Source organism: Xenopus laevis, chromosome 5L, assembly GCF_017654675.1.
Source record: "Xenopus laevis strain J_2021 chromosome 5L, Xenopus_laevis_v10.1, whole genome shotgun sequence".
NCBI lineage: Eukaryota > Metazoa > Chordata > Amphibia > Anura > Pipidae > Xenopus > Xenopus laevis.
The window spans coordinates 124,097,631-124,112,900 of NC_054379.1; the positions used below are offsets into that span (position 1 = coordinate 124,097,631).

The window sequence follows — 15,270 nt, forward strand, 5'->3', positions numbered from 1 at the left end:
CCTGACTTGCTGACCTTCCTTGTAGGGTTGCCACCTGACCCGTATTTTATCGGCCTGGCTGGTAAAAATGATGGTTGATCCCAATGTTATTAATAGGGAAAAAAGATAAATATATAGGAAGGCCGGTATTTTTTTCCAGAAAAGGTGACAATCCTACTTCCTTGTACTGTCCTAACCTAATTTCTGAAACAGCCCACAAAACCACACCAGTGACAATAGAGAGGGACAGGTAAGGTTGCCACCTTTTGCGCAAATTTTTACCGGAGACGGGGGCGGATCATGATGTCACAAGGGTTGGGTGATGTCAAAAGGGGTCATGGCTATGCCGCAGCAGGGATCTATAAGGCGGAGATCGGAAAACGGTAAGATCTAGGCTGGTTGAGGGCAGTGCCGGGCCAAGCAGACCAGATGCCCTAGGTGTCAGGACTGTCAGAAGTACCCGACGGCGCTGTTTACATTCCCGGCGGTCACAGTGAAGATCCAAGATGGCGGCGCCGATGCTGAACACATGGCTGCAGCGTCGCTGCATGATGATGTCATCACTGGTGCCGGGATCTCGTCATAAAAGGGCGCCCAAAACATTGTGACGGTGCCCAAGAATAGGATTTGCTGCCATTAATCCTGGGTTCCTGTTTGTGTTTCCTGATTCCTTATTCCAGCCTGATTCCAGCCTGTTTCCAGCCTGTTCCCAGTCTGTTTCTAGCTCCTACCTTGGTTCTGACCCCCTGCCTGAACTCTTGATATTTGCATCTGATCTGCCTGCCCTCGTTAACTCCTGCCTGTGACCACTACTACTGATTCTGCTTAACCCTTCGGATACCACGACCTTGCTCCCACTAGAGGGCTTCCTCCTTGATCCTGACTACCTTCCCTGGAGGGAGCTCCCGGCTCCCTGACACTAGGCAACCCGGCCAGCCAGCCCGCTCCATCTGTACGTGAATGCATGCCCGAACGCAACCAAGTAGCATAGGGGAAGTCAGGGGAATGATGGAAGAGCGTCGGATGGGAGAGTGTCAGATGGTAGGGGAGTGAGGGGAGGGAGAGCATCGAGAGGGAGGAGAGATCATATAAAGGGAGGAGACCAGGACACAGGGCAGCAAACAGGGACTAGAGGTAGGAAGAAGATGGTTTTACAGGTACGTGCCTGGTGCCCCCATGCGCCCCAAGGCAGGTGCCTCTTCTGCCTACCCCTAGTTCCGGCCCTGGTTGAGGGCTTAGGTGGACGGGCCAATGGCTACATTAAAGGGCAACCCTAGGGACAGGGCTAGTAGTAGTATATAAGTCATCATTGTGTGTCTGTCTCAAGGTTGGCACAAGAAAACATGAATCTGCTGCTTTCCCTGCAGCTATAACTCCCAAGTCTGCCACAGCCATCTTGGGTGCCACATCATGGTGGTCTTCCCTGTGACACTCCTGAATTGTTCAGGTTTGCCAAAAACACCCATTTATTCTAAGCTGGCACACACCCACCTGAACAAACTATAATAGAAGTTTTAGCAGCTCTATTTAAATCATGTCTATTTCTAAAATGTGCCTGACGTGTTTTTAGCAGCAGAAGAAACGTTCATACCACTGGTTGTTTTAACAGGAGGATTTAATGAGCAGCATTTTCACAAATACGTCAAAAACAAACGAGAAATAAATGTTCATGATGCGGAAAATAACAGCGCCTACTGATTTCAACAGAGCCAACATAAGAGACAAACGTTACGTAGCGCATATTTTCTATTCATTTAAAAAAAATAACCCAGCCCTCAAACTTCCCAACTCCCTATTCACTTCGGACACGCCCACACAGCCCCGTATGCGGAAGCAAAGGCGCCCGGCTGGCAAGTTCATTCTAACCCCGCCCATGTTTCAAGCGCTTCCGCTCCCTGAGTGCTGACGAATCAGTGCGGAGATTTCTTGGACGGTGGCTGAGGAGAGTCATTCAGTGTGAGACGTGTCTCTCCTGTTCATTCTTTCTCATACCGGCCATGGCTCCGAAAGGTGGTAACAAGCAGCAGTCCGAGGAAGATCTGCTCTTGCAGGATTTCAGCCGCAACCTGTCGGCTAAATCGTCAGCGCTTTTTTATGGCAATGCTTTCATCGTGTCTGCAATTCCTATTTGTAAGTATCCCAACAACGCAGAGGACCAGCCCGGGGTTCTTCTTCTCCCTGTCCCCTCATTAATACAAGCTTTCCTTCTGTAACTTGCTGTCCTTCTCTTATTAACATCCCACCTTCTGTCACGCACAATAAAGTACCCCCTATTGTAAAATATAAGGATATTGTATGTCAGCAAGGTCATGGAACTCCCAGGTAACTTCTAATATCCTCACATTTTCCAACAAGGGGTACTTTATTTATTATAATACACAATTAGTCATGTGACAAATGGCTTCACTACTCACCGTTTATAACTGATGACATCACTAGTCACCGTTTATAAGGATATATTTTACAAGATATTCATGGTTCTTGTATATTTTATATATATATATCGCCTACACAATACCTGTTTTTTTTTTGTGTTTTAGGGCTGTATTGGAGGATATGGCACATGGATCTTGTGCAGTCGGCTGTGTTATATGCCGTAATGACGCTGGTCAGCACTTACCTTGTGGCTTTTGCATACAAGAATGTTAAATTTGTCCTCAAACACAAGTAGGTTTTGCTTGGTTGTCTGAATGACCTACTGAAATGGGAATGCTTAAAAATGCCCTGTGTGCAGTACCTGGTTATTAAGAATAATAGTCGCTGACTCAGAGCATGTGCAGTTGAAGCCAGATGCAGATTAGTTTAAAGGGGTGGTTCACCTTTAATTTCTATTTTAGGGGGTTATTTTTTTTAGTAAAAAATGGGACTTTTAAAAAAGCACAACTTTTTCGGAATTTATTATGCCTTGAGGATGGAAAAAGTCTGAATCAGAAAATCCGGCATCTCAGACCTGTCGATGGTGCATATAATTCAATGGGGAAGTCCCAATGATTTTTTTGATGTGCGCTGTGTTTTGTGCAATACCCCGAAGATTTCAAAGTTTTCGGGGAAAAAAAAACATACAAAGTTTTTTGGGTGGAAAATCCAAAAAAAATTGTGAAATTCTGATTTTTTTTCCTGCAAACCACATTGACTCTTTCCAGCTTTCAAATGGGGGGTCACTGACCCCATATAAAACAAATGCTCTATAAGGCTACAAATGTATTGTTATTGTTACTTTTTATTATTCAACTTTCTATTCAGGCCTCTCCTATTCATATTCCAGTCTCATTCAAATCAGTGCATGGTTGCTGGGGTAATGTAGACCCTTCCGACCAGATTGCTGAAATTGCAAACTGGAGAGCTGCTGAATAAAAAGCTAAACAACTCAAAAACCACAAACCGTAAAAAAATGAAAACCAATTGCAAATTGTCTCTACATCATACTAAAAAAAAAATCAACCCCATTTAAGCAAGATCACTAGGCATGGGACCTGGTGCCCACAAACCCTGCGATGCTACTCTGCATTTTAGAACCAACAAGTGGGGCAATTAGGGGGGTCCTCAGTGGCGGTTTGGGGGGGAGGGTGACTAGAATTATAACTAGCTATCCCTTAGTTTTCCTTTAATGGGAGCCATTCTGTATTTTTGTTCTGCAAATGAGAATATATATCCCTAGTATTAATGTTTGATCATTGTTGCATGTTTTGCTTTGTGTGTGCATGCGCAGGGTGGCGCAGAAACGTGAAGATGCCGTTTCTAGAGAAGTGACGCGAAAACTTTCAGAAGCAGATAACCGGAAGATGTCCCGAAAAGAGAAAGATGAAAGGTAACCGCTGCCTGTGTATAACATAGTGCAAGTTATATATGCGCGGCAGGAGCAGCAGTTTATAACCTTTAGTATAATGAAGCGTGTTTCAATTTTTATTTTTTTAGACCTCGAATGAACTCACTGGTTTCTAATGTAAAAAACTTAAATTAGTGAAGTCGGGGCTAACAACCTGAAAACTCAAATTGATTAAGTTTTTGGCAGAAAAAAAACAAATCGCTTAATAAATCTAAAAAATTTATTTTTAACTAAAAAATACCCTTGAAAACTCGTGGAAAAAAACAACTCGACCGTTGATAAATAACCCCCTAAATGTTTGGTGGGAGCTTCATTATCTCAATAAGTGCTTTTGCCATTGGCAGGTTTGTTAAAGGAGAAGGGAAATCATCTAGCAAATGTTGGTTTGGCTGGTCTAGCATATAAAGCGTATAGCTTAGTATATTGTAATCATGAAAATGTTTTTTTTTAAAAAAATACGACACAGACTATAATAATGTTAATAGCAAATAGCATGCTTGAGAATTGTAAGGCACATTTTAACTGCATGATAATATAGCAGGATAGAAAACATTCTTGCAATTCATGTAGCACAAGTAAACACCACTGGAACTAATATATTCCCTTTCTTTTGCAGGATCCTTTGGAAGAAAAATGAAGTTGCTGACTATGAGGCAACCACATTCTCCATTTTCTACAACAATACACTTTTCCTGGTTTTGGTGATTGTTGCTTCTTTCTTTATTCTGAAGAACTTCAACCCCACCGTGTATCCTTTCCATAAAATGCTTAGAAGTTGATATACAGGTACAGTATATTCCTTAAAGCATTTAAGGTTGAACAATGCTTATGCAAACTGTTTAGTCTTTACAATCAACATGTGTGGCTCCGTGAGCAGCACTTCTTCCAACTTCTACTGCTAATGTCTCCCCCCCCACTTCCATTTTGCCCTTTGCTCCTCTCACTATGTTATTGGCTTAACCCTCTTCCATTCTGTCCTTTACATCTCCCCAATTCAATTGTTTTCTTCTGCTTCCTTCTTTCCACTTCCCTTCAGCACTTTCATCCTCCTCGATTATATTCTGCTTCCTTTACACTGGTCTTCAGAGTCTTGTTGTGTGCAATATTGTAATTTGGCCAATTGCAATCAAGTCTTCCTTTGTGATATAAAGCCAATGGTACTTCAACATCCAATAGCAACTTTTTTTGCCTGTGCTTTCAATAACAACTTTATTCTAAGCCCAATTCATCTCTGGCTGTTACAAGTTGTTGGGTTGGTTGACAGGAGGTTCAACTTTGAAGTCGCTGTTGATCGACCAGTCACCTTGCGGCTCACTCATGCTATCATACATGCAATGGGTTTATCACTGAGCTTAAGGTAATGAAAGACCCTTTGTGTGAGCTGCAGCTTCAGCGACTGTCATATTTTCTTGAAGTATCTACAGTAATAAGTCAAATCAACTGGACTTGTATTTTTTTTTTTCTTGAAGACGTTTTGCCAGTCAGTTGACTAGAAAAACGATGATACATCAAGTCCAGTTGATTTAACTTATTACTATAGATATACCATTACATAGATGAATGAGAACCTTCACAGACACTTTTATTGAAGACAATTCTTCATCTTCTGTCTTTGAAACTTCAACACTCTGTGCCATAAACCATGGAAACACACAGACTACAAGTAATCTTAAAGGAGAACTAAAATTAACATTTCTGGGCAGCGTGGCAAATGATAGTCACCCCCCCCCCCCCAGTGGTTATAATTACATACCTGATGAGCCAGTGCTCCTGTTTCTTTTTGTTTTAATAAGTCTATAGTTGTTCTTATTTCTTGAGTGAAGCAAGGCAAACCGGTAAACTGAAGCTATTCCATGTTTGTTCCTTGTGAGGTAGATTGTTAATTACCAGTGTATAAATGAACAAAAATCCACTATGCAAGGGAATTATCTTTTGATCAAATCAATAGGCAAAAAGTGTGTTAAGCACAAGCCCTAAGCGCTGCACTTAAATTAAATAAGGTATGCTGTCACTTTAAATTGTTTAGTAAGTAAGTATATTTTTGCAAGTCAGATTTAGATGGGGGAAAAAAAATTACAATTTTTATTTGATCTTGGCAATGATCCTTAACCCAGTCTTTCAGAAACTACATTTTATCTTTAAGTGTTTCCTCTGGACTCATCGCTCTGCTTTCTACAGGATCAAAGTAAATGGACACTGTGATTTCATAACGAATGCATAAAAAGGGTTGTTCTCTTTTTTTTTCTTTTTCTTTTTTTTTTTAAAAGCAAATGTGTAAAATAAACATCTTTTTTTGGTTTGTATTTGTTGAGTTGTTATTGCGTTTTCTGAGCTTGAAACAAATGTAAGAATTCAAACTCGACAGTTTAACAATTAAAAAATGCCCTGTCTAGTTTAGTAATATGAACGGGTTCCTATTGATTTTTGTCTGTCCAAACTGAAAGTTAAGAATCTGCCCCATGGAGAAGTAGCCAATGAGGACATAAGAGAAACCTTGGCTCCTCTTCACTTCTTCTCAGAACTGATTTTCTTTGAATAGAATAATATGATGAGGCCGTCCATGTGTATGGCCATAGCACTAGTGATGGGCGGGTCAGGAAAAACTCAACACGCACACAACCTTAACCCACAAATTGTTGCCACTGTAGGACCCACACTCAATATGTCCAGTCATTCCACTAGATGATAGGTCATTTATCTATAAAGTTTCTGTAGATCTATATAAAGGCCCTTCCAGAAAAACTACTTCTGTATATTAAATATTTATAATATTTATGATTTCCTCTTTGTACAGAAGGATGTGAGCGATACTCTAAAGTGGAAGCTATGAAACTATTTGGGGAAATTTAATATCCAATAAGTGGCATATTTGTTACCATTGGAGACCAACATAACCCGTGATTTTGCCCATAGCAACCAATCTGATCTCTGCTTTTGTTTTCTAACTTGTAGGTGACTGTTCAAATCTAATTGCTGATTGGTTGCTATGGGCTACATTACACTGATGTTTGTCTCCAATGCTAATAAATAAAGCCCTAACTGTAACAGGTTTTATAGTTTAGTTAGGAGTATAAAGATGTATATTCTGAATTTGTTGATCAGCTTTCTGTTAGGGGGGTTTAAACACAGAGGGAGATTCTAAATGCATTTTATTTCTTGAAAGATAGTAAAATATATTTCTCTATAAATAAGTATTTAGAATAGCTCAAGCTTTCTAAATCTGCTACTTAGTTAAATTCTGATAACTTTAGGCTGATTCCCACTGGGAAAGTAACCTAGCTGTTTTATTTTCCCTTGAGGTCAAAATCTGATGTTTTGAATATCATAGTTGTAATAAAAACACACAACCACAGCAATTCGTGAGATATTTGCTTTCAAGAAAGTAACCAGTAAATGATATTTGTTTGGTTGCTCTGGGTTTCAAAGGCCTTGTGAATACTTTGCAAGTATTATCCTTATATGGTAATATTATCAGGCAGCACTAATCAACCTTATATTTCCTCTATCACATTTCTCAGCATTTTTTTATTGTAGAACAAGCAGTCCTAGAATGTTTTATCCCTGAGGAGGCCATATGTTACTGTATATTAGATATACTTATAGTAATGTATTGCCACCCAGCACACATTTATATTGCATCTTTAGCCTTTCTAAGATGACTGATTAATGTCACCAATAAAATCAGATTGTTCTGTTTAAATATTTCTGATATGCTTTAAATGAGAATTCCGTGGAGTGGAAACACACTTTACTGCAGTAGGATCAATCGTTCAATATCTCTGACACCAGCCTTACATCATAGGATTTTTATTGAATATTCCAGTACACATAGGATTATTTAATGGTTTGTACAAATCTTTCTGCATTACCAAACCTCATTTAGGAGCAAAGCACCCAAGGCCAAATGCATTAACAACATGCGTATTGATATTCAAATGCTTATTATAATATAATGTACAGGTATTGCAAATTAGTGCCATTTTGGACAATCATGCACATTACATAATTTCAATAGCAGAATTTGCTTCTGATTCACTCTGCACAATTTGGTTGTAGCTATCGAAGCAAGCATTCCACTGTGGAATGCACAGCCATCTTTGATTCTCTTTACTAAAGTTTCAGTGAGGCAGAGAGACAAGCAGTTAGGAAGTATGTGGTTTTCTCTTATCACTCAATCCAAAGTGGACCATTCTAGGGAAAAATATCCCTATGTTTAACAGGATATACAAATGTAGATTGGCAACCTGTATTTATAGGTTACGGTTGAGTGCAGGTTGACAAAGTCTAATACATATACATGTAAATAAAGAACACTCGTAAATAAATGTTGTTTTATTTGTTTATTGTTTTAAATATAAAAATACTTAGTTGAATCATACATTTTAGCCATGACATCTTTCAGTTATACTAAAGCATTTCAATCTATAATACAAGGCGTGGTTTAATATATTTATTTCCAGTCAGATGGCCTCAAACTTCAATTTCAACTGCCAAAGTCTGTGAAATAATAATTTCCCTGGTCACTATGGCAGCCTTCACACCAAGGGTATTCCCCACCTCTCCAGCCGATAGGACAGGATAACTAAAACTCCTCCCAAAATACCTACCTTCATCCCATATACACTCCCTACTCCCCTCATACTCTTGTCTTTTTTCCTGTCCTCGCTGCATATAGGATGTGGATTAGTTTTGCAGGGTTTTTGGATAACCCGAGGAATGTTTTCTTTTATGGCTCACCAGGACCCATTATGGGATCCTTGAACCTGGGGAGTTCTGTGCCTCTCTCCCTGGAAGGGTTTGAAAGAATGCTGCCTCACAGAGGAGCAGTCAGACCACAACCCCGTTATTAGGCAGCCCGGGGTGGTATATTATACAATTCCCTGTGCAGAGCGATACACAAAATGAAGTACTATACCTGCGTGATACACCAGGTTTGTTGGGCGGCACCAGGGATCCCTTCGGTTTGTTTCTGAAGCGATAGAGTAGGCGGATGCGCGCCGCCATGTTTTTGGTGGGCGCACGCAGGCAAGCACGCAAGTAAGACGCGTCATAGGATATGCGCTCAATGCGAGCGCATTGTGATGACGTCACTTCGGTGCGAAAGTGATACTGAACGCGCAGGAGAGAGAGATACAGCTTATGCTGCACGGGGAAAAATTTAGATTACTATTTGCTGAATAGGTATGTGCAGGCTTTTTGGTTTTATGGAGGTTTTCTGTTTTAAAGCCTTCATGGTTGTTTCTTTCGGTCTTTTGGTTTAGATTGCTCAAGATGGAGCCACAGGTGCCTAGCAGCCCAGACAATGCTGCCCAAAATGATAGGAGGTGAGTCATGTGGAAGGTAAGTTTTTGTTACACTGAGAGAGAAAAGAGTGCATTCTGAATATTTTCAATTGGTCTTGTTTTCAGTGTGTCTTCACCCAGGAAGAGGAGTAGTAAAGAAAAGAACAGGGTATGTGTTGCATGCCAGAACTCAGCACAGAAACATTCAAAATTTTGTGACCGCTGTTCAAGGAGATTGGCTGGAGACGCTGCAGCAGACACAGCAGACATTATAAAATGGATTAAGGAAGCAGTATCTGAAGGAGTACAAGCAGCTACTAAGAGATCCAGAAGTGAGTTGGAAGCTGAATCAGAAATACCTGTACATTTAAGTAGAAGGCAAATTGAAAGTGAAGTAATATCTGAGGATTCAGCAGATGAGGATTCGGAGGAAGAAGAAATTAGATCTTCTTTTGATTTGTCATTGGTTGAACCATTAATAAAGGCAGTCAGAACACAATTGGAATTACCAGAGACACAATTGGAATTACCAGAGGCTCATTCTTCATCGTTTAATCCTTTTAAAGCTTTGAAAAGGGAAAGAGCGACATTTCCAGTACATGAGGTGATAAAGGAAATTGTGACAAAAGAATGGGAAAAGACTGAAGGAAAGAATCAGATTCCTGCCAAAGTATTTAAAAAATATCCTTTTTCGGTACAGGAGGAACAAGTATTGAGTAAACCGCCTAGAGTAGATGCGGCAGTGGCCCGGTTATCTAGAAGAACAGCACTGCCAGTGGAAGATGTGGTGGCATTTCAGAATCCGATGGACAAGAGAATTGAAACCTCATTAAAGAGGTCATATGTAGCTTTAGGGGCAACCACAAAACCAGCGTTAGCCTTAACATCAGTCTCAAGAGCTTTGCAATGTTGGCTACAGAATGTGGAAAAAGCATTGAAGGATGGAGTCAAAAGAGCCTGTATTGTAGATTCATTGGCCGAGATTAAACTGGCAGTTGATTTCATAGCAGAAGCATCAGTGGATTTGGTAAGAGCATCATCCAGGGCAACCGCGTTGTCAGTGTCAGCTCGTAGAGCTTTATGGTTGAGATCTTGGTTGGCGGATAAAGCGTCAAAGATAAGTCTTTGTAACTTGCCATTTGAAGGTACAATGCTATTTGGGGAGAAGTTGGAAGACATTATTAAGAAGGTCACAGGGGGAAAGAGCGTGTTTCTTCCCCAAGAAAGGTTGTTTGGAAGAGGAGAAGTAAGTCAAAGTAGGCAGTTTTTTCAAGACAGAAGATTTCCTAAAGAACAAAGATTTAATAGAGCAACAAGACAAAACATCACATCAAATCAATGGAGAGGAGGTCAAAGTTCTCTTTCTAAACAACAGAGAGGAAGAGGAACAAGGATCGGAGGTCGGAACAGAAAATTTTTCTGAGGATTCGGCAGTCCAGTCTCTTTTAATACCCAGAAGATTGGAAAGATTTGGGGAGATCTGGACAGAGTCAATCAGAGATCAATGGGTATTACAGACAATAAAAGAAGGTTATCATCTGGAATTCGGTGACTCCGAAACACAATTTCTTTACAATGTCGGAGGTGCCAACACAAAAGGAGAAGAGAAAGATAATGTTGAATCATATACACCAACTGCTGATGGATGGAGCTATTGTTCCGGTGCCTCGAGAATTCAGGAGAAAAGGATTCTATTCAGCGATGTTTCTTTTAGAAAAGAAGACAGGGGATTTTCGTCCAGTGTTAGACCTCAGACCAATAAATTCTTACCTGAAAATAAGGAAGTTCAGAATGGAATCAATCCAAACGATCATAGCAGAGATTCAGCCAACAGATTGGATGTTGTCTCTGGACCTAAAAGATGCTTATTTACACATACCAATTGCAGTAAAGCATCAAAAATTTCTCAGATTTGCTATAGAGGAGAACAAGCATTTTCAATTCACATGCCTACCATTTGGGTTGGCGACGTCTCCAAGAGTTTTCACGAAGATTCTACAGTCGTTAATAGCAGAAATCAGAAAGAAGGGAATTTTAATATATCATTACTTGGACGACATTATGTTGAGAGCGAAGGATGCAAAGACCTTGCAACTTCAGAGAAATTTAGTGATGAAAATTCTTCAGAATCATGGTTGGAGACTGAATATGGAGAAGAGTCAGCTTACACCCACACAGGATCTGGTATATTTAGGAGCAAGGTTCTTGACGAAGCAGGTGTTAGTGACTTTACCGCAGGACAAAATGATCAAGATAAACAGCGTGATGACACAGTTTCTTCAGAAGACAAGTTGGTCAGCCAGGAAGATAGCCAGTGTTTTGGGACTTTTGAATTCAACAATTCCAATGGTCAAATGGGCAAGGTGGCATATCAGACCATTGCAACAAAACTTTATTCGACAATGGAAACGGTCGAATCAGTTGTGGAATCAGAGAGTAGTGATTTCGGATCAGGTCAGGGAAGACATGAAATGGTGGCTGTTAAAAGAAAATTTGGCCACAGGGAAATCCCTGGACGAAGTTCGTTGGACAGTATTGACAACAGACTCAAGCCCTTGGGGCTGGGGAGCACATCTGAATCAGACATTTGTTCAGGGCAGATGGAAGACAGAAGAACAACACATGTCAGCCAACGTCTTGGAATTAAGAGCGGTTTGGAAGGCAATTCAAGAGTTAGAGCATCAATTGAAGGGAACTGCCTTAATGATAAGAATGGACAATCTAGCGGCAGTGATGTATATAAAGAAGCAAGGAGGTACGAGAAGTCTAAGCCTACTGGGGGAATTAAGCCCCATTATGAGGTGGGCAGAGAGATATCTGCAAGATTTGTCAGCATTGCATATCCCAGTTACATGTGTATGTGGGTCCCAGTATGTGGGTAAAACATTGAGAAAGGTAGGAACACGCATTTTGGAACATGTTTCTGCGGTGGGAAGAAAAGATAATAAATCTGCCGTAGCTAAGCACATTATAGAGAAACATGGGGGACTAATGGATATTCATTTTCAAATTATAGATGAGCCCCTTCCTGATGTGAGGGGTGGGGATCTTGATAGGAGGCTGCTAGTTAGGGAGGCGTTCTGGATTCATCAGTTGAGAACCATCGAAGTAAATGGTGGGATGAATAGGGAATGGGAATTATCATGTTTTTACTAATACTGGGTCTAACTAATGTCCTTGTAGACTCCTTCACTTTATGTCGTTATATTAGTAATTTTTGCAGTATTGGGCTTCATAATTATATATATGTATATTTAGTTTTATTTTTAATTAATTTACGATTATATACACTTTTTCTGCTCGTAATGTTTTTTGGATCATGTATGGATTTATCAAGCACAGGGTTACATTCTATATTTATATTAAGTTTGTTTAACCTTATTGTTGCAATTTATGTAACTAATTTTGTTTAACTGTCTATTGGTTTTGTTATTCATTGTTTATATGGTTTGTTGCTCTAGATTTTCTGTGCACTTTTGGTTTACATGGGGTTAATGACATTTTGGTGGGTGTGTCTACAGGGGGTTTTTAAGGAGTTGGTGGTTGGCTGCCGACAGCTTCTGATGAAGTGGCAGGACGCCACGAAACGCGTTAAGCGGGCAGCCACGGGTTGCTGCTGTAACTGGTTTTTACATGTCTATTGAATAAAATTTCATTTTTTTACATTTTACTGAATTCTCCCGGTGCTTCGCTTTTCTTGTTCCTGGAATTCTTGTGACCGTGTGGGATGGCGGCTAGCTGTACAGCACGTCTGAATTCAGTGTCCGGTAAGTGCTCCCACTAAAACATACTTTTTCATATCCCAGGAAGACACAATCAAATAGCAGATTTTCTAAGTCGCACGACAGTCAACAAGCACGAATGGGAATTAAACCAAGAGATATTCCTACAAATAACAAAAAGATGGGGTCAGCCAATAATAGACCTAATGGCAACGAGAGTGAATCGGAAGGTGAAACAGTTTTATGTCAGAACACAGTGTTACCAAGCAATGGGGACAGATGCTCTTTCACAGGATTGGAGCCAAGGTCTATTGTACATATTTCCTCCATACCCATTAATCGCGAGGGTGCTCAGGAAGATAAAGAGGGACAAAGCCGAGGTGATAGCAATTCTTCCAGATTGGCCCAGGAGGGTATGGTATCCCTTATTGATTGCAATGTCAATAGACAATCCATGGGCGCTTCCGAACAGAAGGGATCTTCTCCTACAAGGACCAATAATGCATCCATGTCCGCAGGAATTATCATTGAAGGCTTGGAGGTTGAGAGGAATAGACTAAGGAAAGAGGGATTTTCAAATGCAGTCATTGATATGATGTTAGCATCTAGAAAACCTTCTACAAATAATACTTACCGGAGGGTATGGAAAGTATTTTTACCATGGTTACTTGAGAAAGGAGTTACTCCTGAGCAAGTAACAGTGTCTCATGTATTAGACTTTCTCCAGGCTGGTTTTGACAAAAACTTAAGTGTCAGAACTTTAAGGTTGCAAACATCAGCTATATCAGTATTAACGGGGAAACAATGGGCAAGAGATCAAAAGGTAATAAAATTCTTGACAGGAGTGTTGCATTTAAGACCTCCAATTAAGAAGCTGTCGGCAACTTGGAGTTTACCTTTGGTGTTAAAAGGATTAACGAAGGAGCCATTTGAACCGTTGGACACAGTTTCAGAGATGTTGTTAACCTTAAAAACAACATTATTAATCGCAATCACGTCGGCAAGGAGAGTAAGCAATTTACAAGCTCTATCAGCAGAGGAGCCATTTACGATAGTTCAATCAGACAAAGTGGTGTTAAGAACAATGCCGGAATTTTTACCAAAGGTGGTGAAGGATAGTCATCTAAACAGTGAGATTATTTTACCATCATTTTTTCCGGAGCCAGTTTCAGATCAAGAGAAAAAGTGGCATAATTTGGACATAGTAAGGTGTCTATCTATCTATTTAAAAAGAGCAAAGTCTTGGAGGAAGACGAATAAGTTGTTGATTATTCCGTCTGGAAACAGGAAAGGCCAAGCAGCATCCACTACTACGATTAGTAGGTGGATAGTGAATTGCATTAAGGCAGTTTATCAAGAAGCGGGAGTTCGTTTTCCTAAAGGGGTAAAGGCACACTCTACTAGGGCAGTTAGTGCTTCATGGGCATTTCAGGCAGAAGTGTCGATGGAAAAAGTATGCAAAGCAGCATCCTGGAGTTCTGCAAATACTTTTTTGAAGCACTACCATTTGGATGTGCGATCTACTCAAGAAGCTAATGTTGCTTTAAGCATTTTGGGATCAGTATGTGAATAAAATTTTTTTTTTGGATTCGAAACAGTCTGAAGAGTTAATGTTTATCCCTCCCTTAAAAATTGCTCAAGTATATCACCCTTGGTGTGAAGGCTGCCATAGTGACCAGGGAAAAGAGAAAATTTAAATTTATACTTACCGGAATTTTCTTTTCCTGGTTACTATGGGCAGCATTCACACTAACCCCCCCCTAGAGACATGCTCGGACAAAAAAGACAAGAGTATGAGGGGAGTAGGGAGTGTATATGGGATGAAGGTAGGTATTTTGGGAGGAGTTTTAGTTATCCTGTCCTATCGGCTGGAGAGGTGGGGAATACCCTTGGTGTGAATGCTGCCCATAGTAACCAGGAAAAGAAAATTCCGGTAAGTATGAATTTAAATTTTCTCTTATACCGAAGCCGGAAAAACGGCTTGTAAAATAAACCTTCTTGTTATAATAGGCTAGGAAATGCAAATTAGCTAAATGATTAGCCTAAAGCTGGCCATAGACGCAAAGATCTGATCTATACGATTTTCGGAACGTGTGTGGAGAGTCCTGACATTTTTCGTCCGGTGGAAATCGGTCGTTTGGTCGATCGGACAGGTTAGAAGATTTCTGTCGGCTGCAGATAATATATCTGTGTGTATTGCTGATCGTACGATTTTCAGACGGAGACTGTCACTAGCTTTGTCGGACATAACTTTCGTACGATTGCTGTCAGGGGCAGAACATCGGCTGATCTGTTCTTTTACTACTTTATTTGATCAGAATAGTTAGTGGCAGGTCGGGAGATGGGGAAGTCCGATCGTTTGTGGATTCGTACGATCGGATCTTTGCGTCTATGGCCGGCTTTAGTAGGTGCTTGTCTTGAAAAAGAGGAATCATGAGATTTAGGTCTAGAAACTAACAAT

General features: G+C 40.4%; 2 protein-coding genes across 2 annotated transcripts; both read left to right on the forward strand.

Annotated features, from left to right (window-relative positions):
- Positions 1-1,971: 1,971 nt before the first annotated feature.
- Positions 1,972-6,108, forward strand: ssr3.L (signal sequence receptor, gamma (translocon-associated protein gamma) L homeolog). The gene is given in 5 exon segments (NM_001086847.1): positions 1,972-2,109; positions 2,520-2,646; positions 3,689-3,787; positions 4,422-4,553; positions 5,928-6,108. Coding segments are annotated over 5 exon segments (558 nt in total). The 5' UTR covers positions 1,972-1,976; the 3' UTR covers positions 5,995-6,108.
- Positions 6,109-11,033: 4,925 nt separating this feature from the next.
- Positions 11,034-14,922, forward strand: LOC121393808. The gene is made up of 2 exons (XM_041563357.1): positions 11,034-11,935; positions 12,894-14,922. Exons 1-2 carry the CDS (start codon positions 11,034-11,036, stop codon positions 14,380-14,382), a joined length of 2,391 nt encoding a protein of 796 aa, XP_041419291.1. The 3' UTR covers positions 14,383-14,922.
- The last annotated feature ends 348 nt before the right edge of the window (positions 14,923-15,270 follow it).

Bases quoted from the DNA above. Each gene is read 5' to 3' on its own strand.
- LOC121393808 (XM_041563357.1), top strand. From the start codon at position 11,034: ATGCCTACCATTTGGGTTGGCGACGTCTCCAAGAGTTTTCACGAAGAT. The intron at 11,936-12,893 runs TTACATGTGTAT...TTCATATCCCAG, and splicing joins GTCAGCATTGCATATCCCAG to GAAGACACAATCAAATAGCA.